The sequence below is a fragment of the Chiloscyllium plagiosum genome, chromosome 4, assembly GCF_004010195.1.
Source record: "Chiloscyllium plagiosum isolate BGI_BamShark_2017 chromosome 4, ASM401019v2, whole genome shotgun sequence".
Taxonomy (NCBI): Eukaryota; Metazoa; Chordata; class Chondrichthyes; order Orectolobiformes; family Hemiscylliidae; genus Chiloscyllium; species Chiloscyllium plagiosum.
The window spans coordinates 83,267,397-83,292,425 of record NC_057713.1 but is presented as its reverse complement, the minus strand read 5'-3'; the positions used below and the strand labels follow the sequence as shown (position 1 = coordinate 83,292,425).

The 25,029-nt window shown below is 39.6% G+C and overlaps 1 protein-coding gene across 7 annotated transcripts in view; it reads left to right on the top strand.

Moving 5' to 3' along the window:
* Positions 1-25,029, top strand: part of ubr5 (ubiquitin protein ligase E3 component n-recognin 5) — a 169,365-nt gene that overhangs the window by 138,936 nt on the left and 5,400 nt on the right. For all 7 annotated transcript variants that reach the window (XM_043688521.1, XM_043688517.1, XM_043688519.1 and 4 more), the window contains 15 exons: positions 1,890-1,963; positions 5,030-5,202; positions 5,734-5,847; positions 9,478-9,698; positions 9,866-9,986; positions 10,107-10,205; positions 11,232-11,475; positions 12,303-12,411; positions 13,783-13,927; positions 14,060-14,190; positions 14,281-14,341; positions 20,898-21,076; positions 21,197-21,281; positions 21,381-21,536; positions 22,592-22,705. In XM_043688521.1, coding sequence (XP_043544456.1) covers positions 1,890-1,963; positions 5,030-5,202; positions 5,734-5,847; positions 9,478-9,698; positions 9,866-9,986; positions 10,107-10,205; positions 11,232-11,475; positions 12,303-12,411; positions 13,783-13,927; positions 14,060-14,190; positions 14,281-14,341; positions 20,898-21,076; positions 21,197-21,281; positions 21,381-21,536; positions 22,592-22,705 — 2,026 coding nt within the window. The remainder of the gene's footprint in view (positions 1-1,889; positions 1,964-5,029; positions 5,203-5,733; positions 5,848-9,477; positions 9,699-9,865; positions 9,987-10,106; positions 10,206-11,231; positions 11,476-12,302; positions 12,412-13,782; positions 13,928-14,059; positions 14,191-14,280; positions 14,342-20,897; positions 21,077-21,196; positions 21,282-21,380; positions 21,537-22,591; positions 22,706-25,029) is intronic.

Below are 25,029 nucleotides of genomic sequence, written 5' to 3'. Positions count from 1 at the left end.
GCAGGAGGGTAGCTAATGTGATTTGTTTATTTAAGAAGGGCAACTGGAATAAGCCAAGTAATTACAGACCAATTAGTTTGATGTCAGTGGTCAGGAAATTATAGGGAAAATCTGAAGGACAGGGTTAATCGATACTTGAAAAGGCAGGAGTTGATCAGGGATAGTCAGTATGGGTTTGTTAAAGGAGAATCCTATCCCATTCATTTGAGTTTTGAGAAGGTGTCTAAATATACTGATGAGTTGAGGTGGTTTACATGGATATCAGTAAGGGCCTTTGACTAGGTCCCACGTGGAAAACTTATCTAAGAAGAGTCCATGGAATCCATGGCAAGTTGGCAAACTGGATCCAAAATTGGCTTACAAACTGGAGGCAAAGGGGGGTGGTGGTGGGTTGTTTTTGTATTGGAAGCCTGTGACCAGTGGTGTACCACAGGCTTCAATGCTGCAATCCGTGCTGTTAATGTACATTATGACTTGAATGTAAATGCTGAAGGTATAATTAAGTTTGCAGATGACATGAAAATTAGTGTTGCTATGCATAATGATTTGGGAGAGCAATGGCGTTGAATTTAAACTTGACTAAATGTAAAATGATGCATTTCAATAAGGGAAGGATATCTGGTGCTTAGAGATCTTGGTGTATAAGTCCATAGATCCCTAAAGGACTCAGCATATGTAAGCAAAGTGGTGTAGAATTTTGGAGCAAGGATGTCTTGTTACAACTTCTGTTAAGCCACAGATGGAATTCCTTGTGCAGTTCTGGTCACCACACCATCAGAAGAATGTGTTTGCACTGGAGAGGGTGCAGAGGATATTCATCAGGACATTGTCCGGGATGAAAAGTCTCCATTATGAGGAAAGAATGGTTAGGCTGAGCTTATTTTGTTCCTTGGAGCAGGTGAGGCTGAAGGAGTATATGAGGTAAACAAAATTGAGAGATGTAGACAGTAGGTTGTGAAAATCTCTTCCCTGCAGCAGCCTGTCTTAAGTCAGAGGGCATAAGTTTTAAGTGCGGAATAAGTGGTTTGGAGGAAAATGGAGGAAAGCTTGTTTCACCTAGAGGGTGGTAGAAATGTGAAACATGTCTGTGAGGGTGGTGGAGGCAAGTACTTTTGCAATGTTGAAGGAACATGTGGATGAGTACTTAAAATGCCAGGCCCTAATATGCTGTGGGCCAAGTGTTGGTAAATGGGATTAATGTAGTTTGGTGTTTAATTGTTAGCCTAGAGATGGTGGGCCAGAGGTTGTGTTCCTTTGCTTTATGACTTGAAAGAGACCATGACATGCATTCACAGAAATTTGCTGTATTTAGTTTAAATACTTGAGTATTCAAAAATAATGCAGTTTTTGATGTGGATGTCAAATCCTTTCCTTCATATATAAGAAAATAAAGTCACTTTGCTACTCTGAGATGGAGTTGTACTACTGTGAACGAGATGCTTCATTGTTGTTTGAAATTAGGTTGTGTAAATTGTGGGAGTGAATAAGCAATGCTTTAAACATGTTCACTTACCTTATGTTGCTATTTAAATCATAAATGCAAAATCTAATACAAATTGTTGAGCTGCTTAATTTGTAACTGAAATATTTCCTTCTGGAGTAAATTTTCATCAGGGTGGAAATCTATGGGTGAAATGGCCGCTATCATATTATTTCAGTTTTGTTTTTCAAGAGGATTTCACAATAGGAAGCAGTTTAGCATAAAATCTAATTTTTCTTAGATTTAAGGGTTGAGTGGTATTTAAAGGAAGTGGGCATCTGTCATAACTTTAAAAGCAATTGCTATCTCACGTTTAGTTTGTTAATATTAAATGGAGTTTATCTTACCAGAAATAAGTTATTAAAACTTTTATTTTGGAACGATATCTGTAATGTGCCAATCTTCACAGGACTCGAGAGTTGTTGGAGCTCGGTCTTGACAATGAGGATTCGGAGCATGAAAATGATGATGATACAAATCAGAGTGAGTCCTTTTGTGCTAAATGAGCTGTGCATTGTTGAAAGGCCTATTTAATTCTCTCTTTTATTATAATTTTAAATTCCTTTTTACATCTATGAATGGACTTTTAATAGCATATACTAGGTAATTGACCTGCAATATATTGCAGAAATAAGAAATTCTCAACTATATCTCGGAACTTATTTTAAAATGATGGTATAATGAGAAAATATAGACTTTGTGGGGAAGAAATTGAACCTCTCTCTGCTTAATTAAAAGAAGTCTAAGAGATAATATGAAGATCAAAGAATCAGCACACTGCAACATGGTAGGCTGTTGGAGAAAATGCAGAGGCATGGAATTGAAGGCGATTTAGCAGTTTGGATTAGAAACTGACTGTCTGAAAGAAGGCAGCAAGTGGTGGTTGATGGAAAATATTCAGCTTGGAGTCCGGTTACTAGTAGTATGCCATAAGGATCTGTTTTGGGACCAATGCTGTTTGTCATTTGTATAAATGACTTAGACGCAGGCATAGGTGGATGGATTAGTAAATTTGCAGACTACACTAAAGTCAGTGGAGTAGTGGACAGTTTGGAAGAATGTTACAGGTTGCAGGGGGACTTGGATAAACTGCAGAATTGGGCTGAGAGGTAGCAAGTGGAGATCAATGCAGCTATATGTGAGATGATGCACTTTGGGAAGAATAACAGGAAGGCAGAGTACTGGGTCAATGGAAAGATTCTTGGTAGTGTGGATGTGCAGAGGGATCTGGGAGTCCATGTACATAGATCCCTGAAAGTTGCCACCAAGGTTGATAGTGCCGTTAAGAAGGGATACGGTGTGTTAGGTTTCATTTGTAGAGGGATTGAGTTCCGGAGCCGCAATATCATGCTGCAACAATACAAAACGCTGGTGCGGCCACACTTGGAATATTGTGTACAATTCTGGTCTCCATACTTCGGGAAGGATGTGGAAGCATTGGAAAAGGTGCAGAGGAGATTTACCAGAATGTTGCCTGATCTAGAGGGAAGGTCTAATGAGGAAAAGCTGAGAGACTTGAACCTGTTCTCATTGGCAAGAAGAAGGCGAAGAGGGGATTTAATAGAGACCTACAAGATGATCAGAGGATTAGATAGGGTAGACAGTGAAGGTCTTTTTCCTAGGATGATGACTTCAGCGTGTACGAGGGGGCATAACTACAAATTGAGGGGTGATAGATTTAAGACAGAGGTCAGAGGCAGGTTCTTTATGCAGAGAGTGGGAAGGGCGTGGAATGCCCTACTGCTAATGTAGCTGGAAATGTGTTGCTGGAAAAGCGCAGCAGGTCAGGCAGCATCCAGGGAACAGGAGAATCGACGTTTCAGGCATAAGCCCTTCTTCAGGAATATGCCCGAAACGTCGATTCTCCTGTTCCCTGGATGCTGCCTGACCTGCTGCGCTTTTCCAGCAACACATTTCCAGCTCTGATCTCCAGCATCTGCAGACCTCACTTTCTCCTACTGCTAATGTAGTCAACTCAGCCACATTAGGGAGATTTAAACAATCCTTAGATAAGCACATAGATGATTTTGGGATAGTGTAGGGGGATGAGCTGAGAATAGTTCACAGGTCGGCGCAACATCGAGGGCCGAAGGGCCTGTTCTGCACTGTATTGTTCTGTGTTCTATTGGAAGTTGGATCTGGACACTTTACAGGTCTCTCCTTTTTAAAAACAAAAGGTGTGGAGCCCTTGTAAATGCTAATAACAACCTAATACTTGTTTTGTGACTTTAAGAGAAAATTGACATGGCACTGAGAGCTCTGCAAAGCTCTTTGTGGCATTGACTCATTTCCCCTGAAACCCCACTGTGTTCCTTCCTTCTATTTTCACTTTCTTTGTTCAACACTTCCAAGATTGCTGCTGCCACTGAAGTAAATTATTTCAAATTAGTCAATATAAACTGGGAAGAGTTGCTAATTGGTATTCACCAATTATTTGCATAAGAATCAAGATCCAATTTTGGGCAGCTATCTGGCACCTGTTGGTGAGCATGCAGGCTTTGCACAGTAACGAGCCTGAACATAGGAATTGGTTTTTTGTTGATTGTTCTATAAGTGAACTGTTCATCATGCACACTTGCAGTCACCACTTTTTCTATATTCCACTCAGTTGTATCTTTCATTGTTACTGGTACCTGTTTCCTTATTTACCTTTTCCTATCTGCATAATAAACTTTCAGTCATTTGTAGAACCTGTAGTACCTGTTAGTTGTGTTTTTGATTCTTCGTTGTTGGCACACGTTGTTCTTTTTACAATTGAGTTTGATTACTTATTCTGAGTATCAATTAGAACGTGACATTATTTTTGGTTCAACATTGTTCTAGCTTTATGTTCAACGTGATTGCAATTTTATGGACCTTTCTACAGGCTATTTTTAGGTCTTTTTATTTTAAGGGAAATGTTACTTTCTTCACTTTATGGACGTTAGTTATGTTAGATTTACAGGGCTCTGCCAGCTGTCCTGTTCATTCACTCATTCCTAATCAGAAATGGACTTGCTAGTGATCCTGACTCGGGGATTAACTGTGTGTTTAATTGTGATTATGGATATAACTGAGATTTCTCTGACGCCACCAATCCTATATTTCTTAAATACCTTCCTTGCTTGATAAGTATTTGGATTGACAAGGATGATGTACCGATTAATTTGTCAGTTAACTATTTTAGATATGTTATGTCACAACTCTTTGGTCCTTGGGACTTGCACCTGGATGTTTTGGCCCAGAGTATGACCACAATCAATGCACCAGAAGACCCCAGATTAATTTATTCTAGGAGTGCTGAGCATGAAATGCAGCAGCTGTTTGTGTCCATCGCACTTTAAAACCAGCTATATCAATTAATGTCATTGGAACTTTACATAATCTATATTGACTTTAGTCATTTTAATTTAATTGACAGCTTTTGTATCCATTATTCATAGTTCCAGCTTCTAAAATTCTGCTAGGCAAGTTCATTTCTCTTGCATTTCATTATTGAATTATTTGGTTTGCTAGTAGTGGATATGGCTATGTGTACTGTGATCAAAAACTGAGACTTTTCCATTTTAGGTTCTGGCCTGCATGACAAGGATGATGAAACACTTTCCACGGAAGCGGGCCAAAATCATCCATTCTTTCGGCGTTCTGATTCCATGACCTTCCTTGGCTGTATTCCCCCAAATCCATTTGAAGTTTCTCTCGCTGAAGCAATTCCCCTAGCAGACCAACCTCACCTTTTACAGGTAAGCATAAGAGCACTGAATAGTCTACTCAAGCATTTTATTTATAAGTTTCTTGCTGTGGTTCTGGGACAAGAATGTGGTGCTGGAAAAGCACAGCCGGTCAGGCAGCATCTGAGGACCAGGAGAATTGATGTTTTGGGCATAAGCCCTTCAACAGGAATGTGGTTCTGGGAGGTTGGTTAGCACAGTTGCCTGGGTGCCTAGTTGGTGATGCAGAGTGACACCAATATTGTGGAATCAGCAAATCCTACACCAGTTGAGGTTACCATGAAGGACTCTCTTTCTCAACCTTTCCCCTTGCCAGAAGTGTGATGACTCAGTTTAATCCACCACCAGTCATCTAATAAGAGAGCAGACCTATGATCTGGTAAGATTATGATGTCTTTACTGTTAATCATGTTGCAATGACTGCCTATGCAAATTATATTCTGTGCTCAAGCTTTGAAGGGAGACTCAAATTAGAATGATCATTTACTAGTTCTTGAGGGAAAATTGTTTTAAATTGTGTTTTGGGTCTTTCTCTTTCTCCAGCCTAACGCTAGAAAAGAAGATTTATTTGGTCGCCCAAGCCAAGGTTTATATTCCTCCTTTTCAGGCCTTGGGAAAGGTATAACTGAAGTAACTGTGGATAGAAACTGCCTAGAGGTAAGATCTGCGTATACAAAGTGTTTTCTCATGAAATGTGTGGTAAGGGACTGTGTGCAGGAATGTATTACTCCTTCAGTACTGCCATTTCCTGCTGCAGCATTCAATCTCTTGTATTTCTTTTGTAGAAGACGCCAGTGAAGTAAATGTTTATGTATTAGCAAATATTTGCTCGCAGTTTTTCTTTGTTTTTAGGCCAGTGGAATATAGCAACAATTTGTATTTATATAATAGTACAGTATAATAACACTTCCCAAGTCATTTCACAGGAGTGCTCTAAAACAAATTTTGGTTCTAAGCCTCATTATCAAATGTTTGGACTGCTTTGTCAAGGAGACTGATTTTGAGGAGAGTCTTAATGGACCTCAGAGAGGCAGAGGGGTTTAGGAAGAAAATTCCAATGCTATGGACCCAGGCAACTGAAGGCATGGTTACCAACCATGGCAAAGTTAAAGTTAAGATACCCAAAGACAGAATGAAATGAGTGCAGCTATCACAGAGATTTATGCAGTTGGAGGATAAGAAGAAATGACGCCATGACTGAAGTTGGACCAATGCTAATTTTAATTTTGTTGTTAAAGCAGGAGTCGCCATAAGTCAGTGAACATAAGTGGTACAGAAATGGGAAATAGTAAGCTAGGTTGTATGTATCAGAATGCACTCTCATCAGTTTTCCTGCAGGTAAAGGAAATCAAATTCAAGTTCAGAAGGTTTGGAATTATTGAGCATCTTTAAAATTATTTTTCAGTAAGAAGTCCACTTTCTTTACATCCAGTATGTAGGAAGCTATATTTTTATAGATATTTTTATTGAAAATTTAGCATGTTTTTACACGTTTACAAAAGAAAACTAAAAAAATCCCCAAGTATAAACATTGATATACAATTAAATCTTAAATAAATAATAACCAAACTCTATCAAACAGGAAAAAAGAAATACCGAGAGGAAAAAAAACCGAAACTCAGCTAACTACTCATCTAACCTACAACTAACCAGAGTGTATGATTAAATCTCTTACATTATTCAAGAGAGAAAAAAAACGACGGAATACACAGAAATTGAGTAGTGATATACATGCTCGGAATGTGTTAACATCAGATCATAACAAAACCTGTATTCATGCGGGATTCCTCTCCTAAGGGGCCCCGGACCAGCCAGGTTCACCATCTCAATTAAATAAAAGCCCTTGTTAGGATGGCTGAGATATCTGTATTTGTGTAATTCAAGAAGGGCTGCCATATTTTATGGAATAATTTGGTTTTTTGGTGCACCATATTTGTAAGGAAGTCGGGGGAATATATTCCATAATTATTCTGTGCCAATTCGCAGGTCCATGAGGGCCCTCAGCCACCCAGTTTACCAAAATATTTTTCCTTGCACAGAAAGAGAGAATGGAAAATAATGTCTTCCCTGTCGTAATTTCAAGTGTTCTTTATCCAATAAGTATGTCTCCTCTAGGAGAGCTATATCAACCCTTTCTTTCTTGAGGTTTGATAATATTTTCTTCCTTTTGATTGGTGAATTACTCCCCATGACATTCCAGGTGCGCCATTTAATCGACTGATTACCCATAATCACCAGGCAAGTCCGAGACCCCTCGGGAGAAGAAACCCTATCCAAAACATCCCAAGCATAGACCATATAAAATTCACAAAAATAAAGGCTCTTTAATACACTCAGATCAGTATAATCAAAAACTATTTCTAAATTAAAAAAAATAAAACTTATTTAAACTGAGATTTTCCCCCTTGTTCCCAGGGGGCATCACTTCCTTTCCAAAAGCTCATCATATCCTCTCCCAACCAGTGCCCCACCCTTGACCCAGGCACCCCACGATAGGATAAAAAAAATTCAAATATACTACCGAGCTAGAGTTAACAATGAGTACCCTACCCACACCAACACCTGGGTATATTTGGTAATATTAATACCATGTATGAACATGTAGAACTATAAAATTACAGTCTCAACAAATAATAATTAAATATAGTAATACAGAATACAGGGGAAAATAACCGCACTCCTAAAAACAGATGAAATAGGATAAGGTAACCACCTCTCTTTTCCCCCCCCACCCACCTACATTAACTAGAACCCCTGGCCTACATGTATATATTTTTAGAAAAAAGGGGGGAGAAAATTGCTAAGTGGAAAACAAATAAATAAACCCCTCTCCCCACCCCCTGGAGATGATAATAAACAATAAGGTAATGAAAATTTAAAAAGGGAGTAAACCGGGGTGGGGGGAGGGCAAAACAACATCAATTAACTCTTACAATTTATCTAAAAGAGTCCAAAAATTCCTTGGCCTTCTCCGGTGATCCAAAGTTGTACACAGACCCTTCATGGCTGAAGCGTAGCGTAGCTGGGTTGCGCATGGAGTACTGAATGTTTAAGTCCTTAAATGCTTCTTCGCTTCATCAAACGCCTTCCTCTTTCGGACCAAAGCTGGGGAAAAGTCCTGGAATAACATAATCTTGGATCCTTTATAAATCATGGCTTGGGGTCTTTCCCAAGATTTCTGGAAGCTTCCAAGAGCATCTGCCTCTCCTTATAGCTCTGCAGCCGGAACAGAACCGGGCGGGGGCGCTGGTTCGAGCCTGGCCCACGCACTGCAACCCGGTAGGCCCATTCCACCCTTCCTGGCCTGATCCAGCCTCCAGATTTAACAGCTGTGGAAGCCACTGCTCGAGGAACACTGTAAGCTGGCCTCCTTTTTCCTGTTCGGGAAGGCCCAGCAAACGAATATTTTTTCGACGACCTCTATTCTCGAGGTCGTCAATGTGATCCTCTACGGTTCGGACTTGCTGTTCGAGAGTCCGGACCCGATCCACGGCCGATTCTACTATAGTCTTGGAGGACGTGGCCTTTAGCTCCGCCCCTCTGACTCAGTGCTCAATTTCCTCGATGTCTCGGTCGTGCTTTTGTAGCGCAGCCGAGAGCGAATTCCATCTGCTCCGGTACTCTTCGATGAAGGCGTTGATCTTCACGTCATGTGTTGGAGATTATTTCCGTGAGTTTTGCCACCGTAGGTAAGTCCTCCGGGGCGGCTACGGATGCCTCTGCTGCAGCTGGGGAGAGTGGGGGAGGGGCTCCTACCTGCTGAGAACTGCAGGCACCTTTTTCCCCCTAGTCATTTTTACAGGAGACTAGACTGTTTAAATTTAGTACTGAGCAACTAATTACATTAAGTAAAAACTATTTTAAATTATTTGGTAAGTGTGGTAGAGGCGGGTGGCCCAATTTGCCCAAGTTTTGGGAGGAGCACTATAGACTCAGACTTGCTGGGTCGCCGCCATCTTGGATCTTCTCCAGGAAGCTATTTTTGATCACTTGTGCTTTTAATTCTATTATCAATTCAACATACTCGAGAAAAAGCAGCTGGTACACAACATTGATCTTGTTGTACTCACTAGCTGAACACTTAGCTTTCATTTACATTCTATCAAAACTTACAGAAGTGATCTTGTGTTATGCTTTTGGTTAATCTAACATTTCACTTTTGCCTTAAGAAAACCAAGACGACTGTAAACGCTGTTCGTGTCCAAATGTTAAACTGAGCGTAGTTGCAGGAGTATTTTTAAGCTGAACATTACTCATTTGCTGGAATGTTGTGGATCTATTCCTTAGGTGCTTCCCACAAAAATGTCTTATTGTTCTAACCTGAAGAATGTTATGAGTATGCAAAATCGTCAGAGGAAGGCCACGGATGAGCAAGTATTACCAGAAGATGAATCTGAAAATTCACGAATAGGGCCATCTGCTCAGGACCTTGCAGCACAACTAAAAAGCAGTTTACTGGCTGAGATCGGGCTTACTGAAAGTGAAGGACCACCACTTACTTCATTTAGGTAACTGTTCTTCCCATTACTTTTTAATTTTGATGTTTTTATTAAATTCTAATTGTCTTTCAAATGGTGTAAAATTGTACAAAGCTCTACTGAATTTTTTTAATATTTTGCTATTGCTTGTGGTGTTAGAAATGTATCATTAATTCCTTGTTTTTATTGATTATCAGGCCACAGTGTAGTTTCATGGGTATGGTGGTTTCTCATGACATGTTATTGGGACGTTGGCGCCTATCATTGGAACTCTTTGGAAGAGTGTTTATGGAGGATGTAGGAGCTGAACCTGGATCAGTAAGGATATTTAACGTATAACATTAAAATTTTAAAACACTAGACCATTATGATTATTTTGTGTTCAGGCTGAACATAATTTCAATTCAAATAATGTAGAGTGGACTTTTCTTTCAACAGATTTTGACTGAACTTGGTGGTTTTGAAGTTAAAGAGTCGAAATTCCGACGAGAAATGGAGAAACTAAGAAATGCTCAGTCTAGAGACCTAACTTTAGAGGTAATAAGCAGAGTTCCTTCTAATTTTCTTTTCACCAATCTGGGCCTCTGAGGCCTGTATGAACCAGTGACTTCTAGAACCAGAGGTCAAGATAGTGTAGGTTTTTTTCCTTGGAAGCTAGTATGGGCATTTTAGTCTTTTTTTTAATCAAACTGCATTTTGTTGTAGTAAAAGCAAGTCCTACATGAATTTGTATTCTTACAACCACTGTCTTAAGAAACTGGACACTTTTGCATGAGATCTGGTAGTTGTTTATCCCTTACTCGGGGCGGAGAGTCAGTTCAGTTGACTGGATGGCAGATTTGCAATGCAGAATGACACCAACAGTGTGGATTCAGTTCCTGAGCTGATTGATGTCACCACAGAGTTCACACCTTCTCAACCTCTTGCCCCGGCCTGAGGTGTGGTTTCCCTCAGGGTAAACCCACCATCAGTTGCATCTCTCTAATTAGAGAGCAGCCCAAGGTCCTTTGGGATGTTGGTGACTTTACCTCTGTCCTTATTCAGGTAGTCATTTGCATAAGTGAGCATGGGCAATAATTTCTTTGATTATCAGGAACATTGCAGTTGATACTGATTTCATGTGACTGAAGTTCCCATGTGTGTATTTGCAAGTGGGTAACGGTCAATGTTGAGAACCTGGATTGTATGTTCTCTTCCCTGGCTTCAAATGTTATCACCAATTAGAATGCCTGCATCTTGGCTGGTTACAATCATTCATTCATACAATATAAACATTAAACCTGGAAATTTCTGGGTTATGTAAAGTTTAGCCAGTCCTTAGAAGTCTTAAACAAGCTTTAATTGACATGTAAACATCCTGATTATTAGGAAGAAATGAATATATGTTTGCTATTTTATGTTTGTCTTCATCAGGTAGTCTTTTTAAACTTTTTTTTAAAAGGCAACTTCCTGCTTATTTGGATAGTATTTACTCTATTAGTTCACATATGTCTCGACATTTTTTGGATGTTGATGAGAAGAGTTACTAAAGGCTGTTCATGTTTAATTTCTGTGGTGTTTCAGGTTGATCGAGATCGTGACCTCTTGATTCAGCAAACAATGAGGCAGCTAAATAACCATTTTGGCCGTCGATGCACTACAACTCCAATGACTGTACACAGGGTGAAGGTTACATTCAAAGATGAGCCAGGAGAGGGCAGTGGAGTGGCTCGAAGTTTTTACACTGCAATTGCACAAGCATTTCTATCTAGTGAAAAATTGCCAAACCTGGACTGTATACAGAATGCTAGCAAGGGATTACAAACCAGTATGTCATCTTTGAATACTCCTCAAGAAACTAATATGCATGTAGTTCCTAAATCACTGACCACTTAACTTGTATTCGGAAAATTGAAGGAACCTTACAATAGAACTTAATGTTTTCACCATCTCAAAATACTTAACAAACAGGAAAGTTTGGTGGCATAACGTCTAACTGTTACACTCAGATCAGGCAAGCTAATGCAATCATGATTAATCCTAGACTGCATGTCTTTTTCACATCACTTAGCCTCCGACCCTACTGATCATTATTACATCAAAGGAGCGAATTATCAAAACCCAGAACAGTGGAAATAAAAGGATAAAATAACTCACTGATGTCTTTGAGAGAGCTGTTTGTTGAAACTAAGTCTCTTTTTTTTAACGCATATGATGGCAAGCTACTGATCTTCCTCATGAAGGTTATTTTTCCAGTTCGTTGGTATTATTTTCTATGAAAGATTATATAGAGTGCTAAACAGTAATACATTTTTACTGTGCTCTTTTAACTGTAGGGTTAGTTTTTTGTATATTTTTCTATTTGTTACCTAAGGCAAGATTTCCAAAGCCTATCCTGTTTAGAGTTTCTAGATTCATAGCTATATATGCAGAGAGATGGGTTCCGATTGTGTTGGAAGTAGCATTAAATATTACTATTAGATCCAAAATATATTCATTTGTAGATTTTCAAAAAAGCTTTAAAATCCTGTAAAATTTAACCATGTTGTGGTCCTTAAAATTAATTTAATCAGTGGTACAGCTGTCTTCAATGTATCTTTAATAGCACTAATAAAATCGAATATCAAAGTTTTTGATCAGTTGTTTTTGCCTTAGGTTTAATGCAACGGTTGAGAAACAGAGAGAGGGAGCGAGAAAGAGAAAGAGAGAGGGAAATGAGGAGAAGTGGTGGAATGAGAGCAGGCTCTCGTCGAGACAGAGATAGGTGAGTGCGAACTGTTACATCAGCTGTTAAATACAAAAGGCTTTGCATGATATGAAGCGCAATTGAAATAATATCTTTATGTATATACACAAACAATTAAAGGAAAAAGAAAGATGTGGTTCAATTTTATATTGTACTTTCTCCTGTCCTACTTTATTTAAAAAAAACTGCTTATGCTATAGACCTGGTCTTACTCTGGTATTTACATAGACTCAGATCTCTGATTGAAGAGAGGAGAATTATGTCATTACCTATAGTTCAATCCTAGACAGTTTTGTGACTTCACATTTCGATTCCATTTAAATCAATATAACACTTGCATTAGTTCATGTAAACAAACAGTTTGCTTAGGTTTATCTGCAAGTTGCAACTTTGAGGAAACTAACAAAGGCAAGATTTTATGTCAGTGATATAAACGGAGTTTGAATTTTATCAGATCAGTGAAATCCAATTCCAGCTTGCATTTGCAACAGTTTTTATGCACTGCCACCTTGTCAACTAAGCCGAAAAATATTTAATGTTTGCTATCCAGCCTGTGTTCTCAACGTATCACTAACCACTGCCTGAAATTTATTGTGCTTGGATTTGCCAAGGAATCTGTTAATCCAGATTCCTTTGTGAAAAATGTTCCCTGGAATGTCATATGTAAAACATTTGCAGTTCGTTATCTTGCAAGCTCTAATATTTTTTTCAGTCAGGCTGCTTGGTTTGTGTTGCTGCGACCAGGGTTTGTGGAAAATCTAAAGCATGGAACTTTTCTAATATTCTGTTTTGTTACAAGTCTGCTTCAATGATCAAATTTTTTCAATGCATTCATATCAAATTGAGATTTGGAGCTGTTCTCACAAAGCCAAGGCATTTAATCAGCTTTCACATTTTCACATCAAACTTGATGTGTCGCTTCAAAGGTCAGTTTCATACATTTTAATTGTGCAATGGCTGTCAAGCATCTGAACAGATCAAGTACTGGCACTATAGAACTAACTTACCAAGAAAATACTGAAAAGTTAGCACATTCTCTACTCGCAGTACTGAATAATCAGATTAGATCCTGAAAAACAACTTTGTGAAATGAATATCCTATTTCCACTTCAACTTGAAAAACTGTAACAAATTCACATGGTGCAGTAAAAAGACATTCCAGGTTAGTTTGAAAGGACTTAGTGTGTTCTAAATACAGATGTGAAGTTTACTGCTTAAATAAATTTCCACATTATTTAAATAATTAAAAGTCAAGGATGGCTCCATTCAGATTTCTAGTTTAGTGTAAATCATGTGCTGAAGAAATAATGCAACAATTCTGTGGGTGATTGTTCAGATATAATGCAATAACGATTGGACATAAAGTTAGTATTTGTTTTTAATTCTTAGGGAATCAAGAAGGCAACTTTCCATAGATACTAGACCTTTCCGGCCAGCATCAGAAGGAAATCCTAGTGATGATCTGGATCCGCTGCCAGCCCATCGACAAGCACTTGGAGAGCGACTGTATCCTCGGGTTCAAGCGATGCAACCAGTAAGTATACTGCAAAGTATGGTGTAATCTCTACCTGTAGAACCTATTAAAGTCTGGTTTATTTTGGCAAGAAAATTTGAACTTGAAATAAAAGTTGTAATGCATTAATTGATTTTTTAATTTAAATTTCAGGCATTTGCCAGTAAAATTACAGGAATGCTACTAGAATTATCTCCTGCTCAGCTTTTGCTACTTTTAGCTAGTGAAGACTCACTAAGAGCAAGAGTTGATGAGGCCATGGAACTCATAATTGCACATGGCAGGTAAAGAAAATTCATAAAACCATGATCCTCTCTAATCCTGTATTTGTGTTGTAAAAATCTGTCCCACTAAAAATTGCAATTTTTCTGCAGGGAAAATGGTGCTGATAGTATATTGGACTTAGGATTGCTCGACTCATCAGATAAATCTCAGGTAAAAAAAAATGCACTTTGAATAAATCTAATGATTTGGGTTTGAGATTATGGAATGGGATTGCAGTAGAGGAAAATTTTTCATAATTATAAGTACGTGGCAAATATTATTACCTGGTATTTTTTGCATGACTTCTATGTTATGTTTGTTTTCATATGTTCTTATTGCTAATAAACTAACAGTTGTGAGCAGCAAAGATTTTTGATTTCCAGAATTCCAGTGCTAGCCTTTTCAATTTTATCCTATCATTTTGGCTGAGAATAAAATGATTTGGCCCATCTGGTCTATGCTGACCCTTTGCAGACAAATCCAGTCAATCCTGTTTCCCCCAGTCTAGCCCTGCAGGTTTATTTTGTCTGTTGGTGGTCCAATTTCCTTTTTTACATCATGAATGGTATTCTCCTTAAGGTCCTGATAGTTGGCACGTTCCAGGTAATTGCCATTCCCTGTGTTTATGCAGAAGCCTTTTTCCTCACTGCCCCACCTGCTGGTGTTTTCCGCACTAAAACTTAAATCTGTGTGCTGTAATTAAACTTCCAGCGAATTAGAGCAGCTTTTCTTTGTGTACCATATCTGAATTTGGTCAGAATCTTGTCTGCCTCTCTCAAACCTTCCCTCATCTCCTTCACACCAGGGGGTGCAACCCCAGCTTTTCTTTTGAGATGTGGGCGTTGTTACCAAGGGCCATCATATAATGGCCATCTCTAATTGCTCTTGAACTGAATGACTTCAGAAGTTAATTAAGAGCTAACCACATTACTGTGGGTCCAGAGTAGCATGTAGGTCACACGGGGTATGGATGGCAGACTTCCTTCCTAAAAGCATATTTGTGAACCAAGTTGGTTTTTACAACTATTGATAGTTTTATGTTCATTATTATTAAGACAGGCATTCAATTCCGGATGAGTTCACTGAACTTAAATTCCACTGATTACTGTGATAGCATTTGAATCTATTCTTCACCAAAGTATTTGTATAGTCTCTGGATTTAGAATCCAGTGATGTTACCAATTTGCCAGTATCTCATCCTAAATCTCTGGAAATGTGTGAATCTCATTTTCTGCCTCCACGGGACACTATCCTTCCTCTTGTGAAATGGCTATGACTGGTTATGGTACTTCAATTATGGTCTAACCAGAGCTTCATGAAACTTCCACATTACCTCTCTATTTTTGTACTCTGTATTTTGAAGCTCAAGATCCAGTATGCTTTAATAACTGCTCTCTCAGAATGTCCCACCACTCAGGTCCATCTATCCCTAACCATCCATCTCAGAACAATGCCATGTTATGTTTACTTTAGCAATGGTGAAGGATAGGTATATAACGCAGGGCAAGTGTTATTGCAGTGGGAAAGGCAATTATCTTGCAATTAGGCAAGATTTAGGATGCATAGGATGGGGAAGGAAACTGTGGGGGATGGGCACAATTGAAATGTGGAGCTTATTCAAGTAGCAGCTACTTTGTGTCCTTGATAAGTATGTATCTGTCAAGCAGGGAGGAAGTGGTTGAGTAAGAAAGCCATAGTTTACTAAAAATGTTGTATCGCTTGTCAAGAGGAAGAAGACGGCTCATGTTAGGATGAGATGTGAAGGCTCAGTTAGGGTGCTTAAGAGTTACAAGTTAGTCAGGAAAGACCTAAAGAGAGAGAGCTCAGCAGAGCCAGGAGGAGAGGTGAGAAGTTGTTGGAAGATAGGATCACGGAAAACTTTTAAGCTTTCTTTTCTACAGGTATACCAGGAATAAAAGAATGACTAGAGACAGATTAGGGCCAAATCAAGGATAATAGTGGGAAGTTATGCATGGAGTCTGTAGAGATAGAGGAAGCACTAAATCCATATTTTTTTGTCAGTATTCACACTGGAAAAAAACCAGTTGAGGAGAATACTGACATACAGGCTACCAGACGAGACGGGGTTGAGGTTCACAAGGAGAAGGTGTTAGCAATTCTGGAAATTATGAAAGTAGGTAAGTTCCCTGGGCCAGATGGGATTTATCCTGAGATTCTCTGGGAATCCAGGAGGGAGACTGCAGAGCCTTTGGCTTTGACCTTTATAGAGTCATAGAGATGTACAGCATGGAAACAGACCCTTCAGTCCAACTTGTCCATACCGACCAGATATCCCAACCTAATCTAATCCTGTTTGTCAGCATTTAGCCTATATCCCTCTAAACCCTTCCTATTCATATATCCATCCAGGTGCCTTTTAACTAATGCAATTGTACCAGCCTCCACCACTTCCTCTGGCAGCTCATTCCATACCCGTACCACCCTCTGCGTGAAAACGTTGATCCTTAGGTCCCTTTTATATCTTTTCCCTCTCACTTTAAACGTATGACCTCTAGTTCTGGACTCCCCACCCCAGGGAAAAGACCTTATCTATTTATCCTATCCATGCCCTCATGATTTTTAAAACCTTTATAAGGTCACCCCTCAGCCCCCGATGCTCCAGGGAAAACAGCCTCTCCCTATAACTCAAATCCTCCAACCCTGGCAACATCCTTATAAATCTTTTCTGAACCTTTTCAAGTTTCGCAACATCTTTCCAAGAGGAAGGAGATCAGAATTGCATGCAATATTGCAAAAGTGGCCTAACTAATGTCTGGTACAGCTGCATCATGACCTTTCAACTCCTATACTGAATGCTCTGTCCAAAAAAGGAAAACATACCAAACTCCTTCATCACTATCCTATCTACCTGTGACTCTACTTTCAAGGAGCTATGAACCTGCATTCCAAGGTCTCTTTGTTCAGCAACATTCCCTCAGACCTTACCATTAAGTGTATAAGTCCTGCTAAGATTGGCTTTCTCAAAATGCAGCACCTCACATTTATCTGAATTAAATTCCATCTGCTACTTCTCAGCCCATTGGCCCATCTGATCAAGATCCAGTTGTAATCTGAGGTAACCCTCCTCGCTGTCCACTATACCTCCAATTTTGGTGTCATCTGCAAACTTAATAACTCTTCCTCTTATGCTCACCTCCAAATCATTTATATAAATGATGAAAAGTAGTGGACCCAGCACCGATCCTTGTTGCACTCCACTGGACACAGGCCTCTAGTCTGAAAAACAACCCTTCACCACTGCCCTCTGTCTTCTACCTTTTAAACTAGTTCTGTATCCAAGTGGCTAGTTCTCCATGTATTCTGTGAAATCTTGCTAACCAGTCTCCCATGGGGAACCTTGTCGAATGCCTTACTGAAGTTCATATAGATTGCATCAACCACTCTGCCCCCATCAGTCCTCTTTGCTGCTACTTCAAAAAACTCAAGTTTGTGAGACATGATTTCCCATGCACAAAACCATGTTGACTATCCCTAAACATGCCTTGCCTTTCCACATGGATGTAAATCCTATCCCTCAGGATTCCTTCCAACAATTTGCCCACCACTGATGTCAGGCTCACCGGTCTATAGTTCCCTGGCTTGTCCTTACCATCTTTCTTAAATAATGGTACCACGTTAGCTAACCTCCAGTCATCTGGCACCTCACCTGTGACTATCAATGATACAAATATCTCCGCAAGAGGCCCAGCATTCACTTCCCTAGCTTCCCACAGAGTTCTAGGGTACAACTGATCAGGTCCTAGGGATTTATGTCGTCATTTGTCTACAGGAATAGTGCCAAAAGTCTGGAGGATAGCAAATGTTGTCCCCTTGTTCTTGAATGGGAGTAGAGACAACACTGGGAATTATAGACCAGTGAGCCTTTCTTCAGTTGTGGGTAAAGTGTTGGTAAAAATAGTAAGAGATAGGATTTATAATTATCTAGAGAGGAATAAGTTAATTAGGACTGGTCAACACGGTTTTGTGAAGGGTAGGTTGTACCTCACAAACCTTACTGAGTTCTTTGGGATGGTGACCAAACAGATGGATGAGGGTAAAACGATTGATGTGGTGTATATGGATTTCAGTAAGGCGTTTAATGAGGTTCCCCACGGTAGGCTATTGCACAAAATACGGAGGCATGGGATTGAGGGTGATTTGGCAGTTTGGATCAGAAATTGGCTAGCTGAAGGAAGACGGAGGGTGGTGGTTGATGGGAAATGTTCATCCTGGAGTTCAGTTACTGGTAGTGTACCTATCTATTTTGGGTCCACTGCTGTTTATCATTTTCATAAATGACCCAGATGAGGGCGTAGAAGGATTGGTTAGTAAATTTGTGGGTGACACTAAGGTCGGTGGAGCTATGGATAGTTTTGAAGAATGTTGCAGGTTACAGAGGGGCATAGATAAACTGCAGAGCTGGGCTGAGAGATGGAAAATGGAGTTTAATGTGGAAAAATGCAAGTTGGTTCACTTTGGAAGGAGCAGCAGGGATGCAGAGTACTGGGCTAATGATGATAGGATTCTTGATAGTGTAAATGAGCAGAGAAATCTTGTTGTCCATATTCATGGATCTAGAAAAAAGTTGCGCCAGGGTTGATAGGGTTGTTAAGTAGGCGTAAATATATGGTGTTTTAGCTTTTATTGGTAGAAGGATTGAGTTTTGAGCCACGAGGTCATGCTGCAGCTGTCCAAAACTCTGGTGTGGCCATATTGCATACAGTTCTGGTCACAGCATTATAGGAAGGATATGGAAGCTTTGGAAAGGGCTCAGAGGAGATATACTAGGATGTTGCCTTGTTTGGTGGGAAGGTCTTATGAGGAAAGGCTGAGGGACTTCAGGCTGTTTTCATTAGAGAGGAGGAGGTTAAGAGGTGACTTAATTGAGACATAAGATGATCAGTGGGTTAGATAGGGTGGACAGTGAGAGCCTTTTTTCTCAGATAGTGATGGTTAGCATAAGGAGACATAGCTTTAAATTGAGGAGTGATAGATAAGGACAGATGTCAGAGGAGTTTATTTACTCAGTGTAGTAGGGACGTGGAAAGCACTGCCTGCATCTGTAGTAGATTTGCCAACTTTAGGGGCATTTAAATGGTCATTGGATAAACATATGGCGGAAAATGGAATAGTGTAGGATAGATGGACATCAGATTGGTTCACAGGTTGGTGTAACATCAAGGGTCGAAGAGCCTACAATGCGTTGTTATGTTCTATAAGTCTATATTGCCTCTCTGTCCCTTCAGACAAAATGTGTCACCTCAGATTTCTTCTGTATTAAATTCTGTCTGCCGGTTGTCCATTTATAATGTTGTCTCTCCATGTTATGTTGAATTCGATTTACATACAAACTAGGAACAGGAGAATGCCATTCAACCCTTTGAGTCTGCTCTGCCATTCCTTATGATCATGGCTGATCTCAATGTCCTATTCCTGCTTCCACCCATACTTTTTGCCTTTAAAATTGAAAAACTTTCCATTGCTTTCTTCGATATATTCTGTGACTTGGCCTTCACAGCCATCTTTTGAAGAGAATTCCACAGGATCACTACTGGTTGAGTAAGGAAATCTCTCCTCCTATCAGTCCTAAATCATCTGTGCCATTCAAAGTTTGTGAGAAGATTTGTAGCTCGGGTGCTCGTTGTTGTGGTTCTGTTCGCCGAGCTGGGAATTTGTGTTGCAGACGTTTCGTCCCCTGTCCCCTGTGTGCTGTTATGAGTCCTAGTGGTCGCAGTAGTCTGGCTGTCAGTTCGGAAATGCTCTTGATGTATGGTAGTGTGGCTAGTCCTTTGGGTTGCGGCATGTCCTCGTTCCGTTGTCACACAAACCAACAGCCACTCTCAGACAACAACTCACCAGAACGAAGGACCTGATACCCAGCATGAGCAAAACCAATGTCGTGTACAAAATCCCATGCAAGGACTGCACAAAACACTATATAGGACAAACAGGAAGACCGTTAACAATCCGCATCCATGAACACCAACTAGCCACGAAACGACACGACCAGCTATCCTTAGTAGCCACACACGCAGATGACAAGCAACATGAGTTCGACTGGGACAACACTACTATTATAGGACAAGCCAAACAGAGAACAGCCAGGGAATTCCTGGAGGCATGGCACTCATCCACAGATTCCATCAATAAGCACATCGACCTGGACCCAATATACCGACCACTGCAACGGACAGCTGGAACTGACAACCGGAAGCGGCAGATTCAAACCACTACAAATGCCGGAGGAAAGTTCACAGAAGCGCTTCACAGGAGGCTCCCAAGCACTGAGGATGTCACCTAGACAGGGGACAAAACGTCTGAACACAAATTCCTAGCTCGGAGAACAGAACCACATCATCTATGCCATGTCCAGACACACACACTGGGTATGAACTCAAGCAGGGAAAACAGCCTGATTTTAGTCTTCCAGCCTTGATAGAACTTAGAATATTACATGTTTATGTTGAAACATATCATTACTGTCTACTACTCCAAGTTCGAACATGTCACTAATTCTAAACTCCATCAAGTTTTCAGTCTATATGTGCACGTGCCTACCTGTAATAAGTAACAATCTGTGCACACTTTGCTGCAAGTCCCTGGACTCTGATGTTTCATAGTTCTGCTTCAGCAAAAGAGAAAAGCAAAAGTTCAGTCAGTACAGATGTAGTCCTGCTACAACCAAAGCTTCTACAAGTTGTAGGTGATTTCTTTTATTCTTCTGCAGCAGGACACTAGAAAACGACATGGCTCGAGCCGAAGTGTCGTCGATATGGAATTGGATGAACCAGATGATGGTGATGACAATGCACCACTCTTCTACCAGCCTGGAAAGAGAGGCTTCTATTCACCAAGGCCAGGCAAAAGCACAGAAGCACGTCTCAACTGTTTCCGTAATATTGGCAGGTAAAGTCAGGTGCTACGCAATCATGAAGTTTTTATGACATCAGTTGTGAATCTATTGTGCATGTTGGAATACTAGTTTGAACTTTAATTTCATTAATATACTCTTCTGTTCCTTTTCAGGATATTGGGTCTATGTCTGCTACAAAATGAACTCTGTCCGATAACCCTAAATAGGCATGTTATTAAAATTCTTCTAGGAAGAAAAGTAAGAATGTGCTTCTATTGAATGCTTAGTTTGTTGACTTTTTCTATTTTTGTATACTATTAGGAGTTAATTTGATTTGGAAATAATTTAACTTTCCAGGTGAATTGGCATGATTTTGCTTTCTTTGATCATGTGATGTATGAAAGTTTACGCCAACTAATCCTCGCCTCCCAGAGCCAGGATGCATATGCAGTCTTTGCAGCAATGGACCTAGCTTTTGCTATTGATCTATGTAAGGAAGAAGGTGGAGGGCAGGTATGATGTTTTCTCAGTGACTCTTCACAGCTAGTAAACTTGGTTTGGTTTGAGCAGATGAATAAGCATTTATACTTTAACCTGAAGTAATACTATATTAGAATGCCTCCCAGCTGCAGTTCCAATTATGACTGTAGGATGCAAGTGCCACATATGTCACTTCTTTAAAAAGTCTTTTCTTAAAGTACATTTCGTTAATTTGATACAATTTTGTAAAAACATCATTGGGATGCATTCTCTGTGGTTCACCAGTTATGTGCCAGATGATCTAAATGATTCATCCTTATGCCATAGCATTCTGATTTCATTGGCTGAAGGAGTTCATTGCTGCACATGAGGATCACGACCCACCAGTTGCTGCCTTTCCTATCCTTCTTTGTTACACACCTTGTCATAGTGTGCAAGACAAACATACTTGTATGTTTATGCAAAGAAGAATCAAGTTTTTTTTAATGTCACATTTCAAGCTAATGAAGAAATTAGTCTCCTAAACTGCCAGACCAAGATGCAAAATTGGTTACAGGGTGTGAACCATTCAAAGCAAATAAATTCTACAGATTAATTACAAGGTCTGACAAAAATATTATCAAAGTAGAAACTTTTAACCACATCACTTCCACAAAATAACCTCGTCAAATTGACACGATGATTGAGTTTATAATCAATGTAGTTAGTTTCCCTATAAGTTTTTTTTTCTCACCCTTTGAGTATTACGATATCCTTATGAGTGGTCTACAGTATATTTAGAAGGGAGGAATAAAAGTGAGTCTAAGCACATCAAGAGCAATACTACTTGGCATTTGCCTCACAGATTAAACATTCTTCTGACTACAGAATTGTTTGTGAAAGGTTCCAACTACCTTTTCTGTTGTGCAAGAATAACATTTGGGCACTGTAATGCAAATAATGCGTTGATTCTCACCCCCTGCCTAATGTTGCACCTTCAGGTGACAGCTGCCTGAAAAAAAGCATTCTAATACAGTATTACTTTAGGTTAAAGCCATATGTCTTTTCAGTAACTGTAGCTCAGTTTTAAGAAAATGTTTTCTTTACAGGTTGAACTTGTTCCGGGCGGAGCCAATATCCCAGTCACTCCTTTGAATGTTTACGAATATGTTAGGAAATATGCAGAGTATCGAATGTTGGTGGTTGCTGAGCAGCCCCTTCATGTGAGTCCCTTTTATTTCTAATGCAAATTTGTTACTTTTGTCGGAAAGATTACTTATGAAGTTATTCATTGAGACTGCAGTGAAAGTAAATCGGTTATGATGCTATGGAAACACTTGCTGTTGCACGGAAAATGTGATTCTTAATAATGAAGTTTGCTCAATGACGTGATATCCATTGGAGTTGAAGGCAATAAGAATGTTACTGATATCAGGTGAAATTCTTTAAGTAAAAAATGACAAAACATAATCCTTTGGTCGTATGTAGGCTTCAGTTACTTCATGTGAAAAGTCAAGTGCGGAAATCTGTACCTTCCCCTACCCTCACTACACTTTACAGAATCTCTCAGGTGATGCTTTTTAAACAAAACTGAAGAATTTCTCTGAAAGCAATCTTGCAAGCGGCAGATGGAGGTGGGGTGGGAGGGGGGAGAATCCTTTTTTATATCTAACTTAGATTTTCTTGTGCTCTCTGGTATTTCCTAAGCCAACCAACTCATTCTATGGATTGGACAGAAGATAATACTTGTAGTTCTTTGAAAATTTATATTAAATCTCTTTAATTGTCAAGAGTTTGAAGCACCGTAGATTGCACCCTGTGTTAACTAAGGCCTTAATACATAGTTTAAATCTGTTGAATCTTTGCCAGGACATCTCCCACACTCTTCCCTAATATGACAACACCAAAACTGGACATAGTGTTTCACATGAGGCCTTAAAGGGTAGCAAAGTATTTCTGTTTGCACTGAAGTATTGTGAGGAAGATCACTCATATTTGATATTGTTATAGCCTCATGGGACTTAGGGTGAAACTTCAGATGTTTCTGGATTATGATGATTGGATCTTTCTCAACTCTGACATACAACTGAGCCTTAATTGAAATTAAATGACGTTAGTGGGATATGAGATCATCCTTCTCTTGGACAAGAGTTATACAGGAATTAGTTGCATTCTTTTAGGAAGGTGGTTATTGATAATGGCTTTGCATCATCTCAATGGTAACTTGTGTAAATAGTTTCTCCATATTTATTTTGTCAAAACCCTTCATTAATTTGTGCATATTACATTTGAAATCTATTTCCCTGTCCCCATGTGACATTTTTGCATAACTTATTTTCATGAAACACTTCAATCAAATCATTTGATACAGATTGTGGCAATTAATTGCACGAAAACTTATTTCTTTAGGACTGCATTAATTGCCAGTTAGAATAAGCAAACCGACTACGACTAATGGCAACTTAAACAAACATGCAACCAAAACTTTACCTTACCCAAAATCTTCCCTTTAATCCCACAGTATTTGTGTTATTTAATGGATGGCACCTTGTCATTATATTTGTACATTAATAATCTCTTACAACAAATTATAATCTTGGACAGCAATTTGCAGTCCAAGTGAAGCTAATTGGTTCATCACCACATTCTCAAGGATAGTGGCACCTATACCACACTGATTTTTTTTTCCTGGCTTTTTTTTTATATTTTTATATCTGTATGAAGTGGAAACAGTTCTTAACTTCAGCAGACTGTTAAATACAAATGCTGTGCTCACAGAACACAGCTCCCATTTCTTTTAACTTTGAATATGTTGGGACCTGCAGGCCAATCTGATGAAACCTTTTTACTTTAATGTTCAGTGTGCTATTGGTAATTCACCATTGTGGTCTTTTTATGAAGACTCATGACAAAGCAATTTTTAAACCTTGTCATGCAGTAGGACGTACTTCAATTCATGTTGAACCATAGAAAAGCACAGAGAATCCATCCAGCCCAAGTGTCTGCATTGACTAAATAAACTAGCCACCCATTTTAATTCTACTTGGCAGCATTTGGTCTGTAGATTTGCAGGTTACAACACTTCAAGTCCAGATTCACATTACTTTTAAATAGATTGAGGTTTCTGCCTTGACCACCAAACTGGGTCATGAATTCCAGACAAACACCACCCTTTGGGTGAAAATGTTTTTCCTCGTATTTTTCCTCTGATCCATCTACCACTCGCCTCTAATCCATCTACCACTCGCCTCTAATCCATACCTTAATTTGACTAGCTCTATATACCCATGGCCTGGCTCAGCTGAACCCTGATTTGAGCACTTGAGTACAGTGACATTTTGCATCCTTTACTTATAAGACCATAAGACATAGGAGCGGAAGTAAGGCCATTCAGCCCATCGAGTCCACTCCGCCATTCAATCATGGCTGATGGGCATTTCAACTCCACTTCCCCGTATTCTCCCCGTAGCCCTTAATTCCTTGTGACATCAAGAATTTATCAATTTCTGCCTTGAAGACATTTAGCGTCCCAGCCTCCACTGCACTC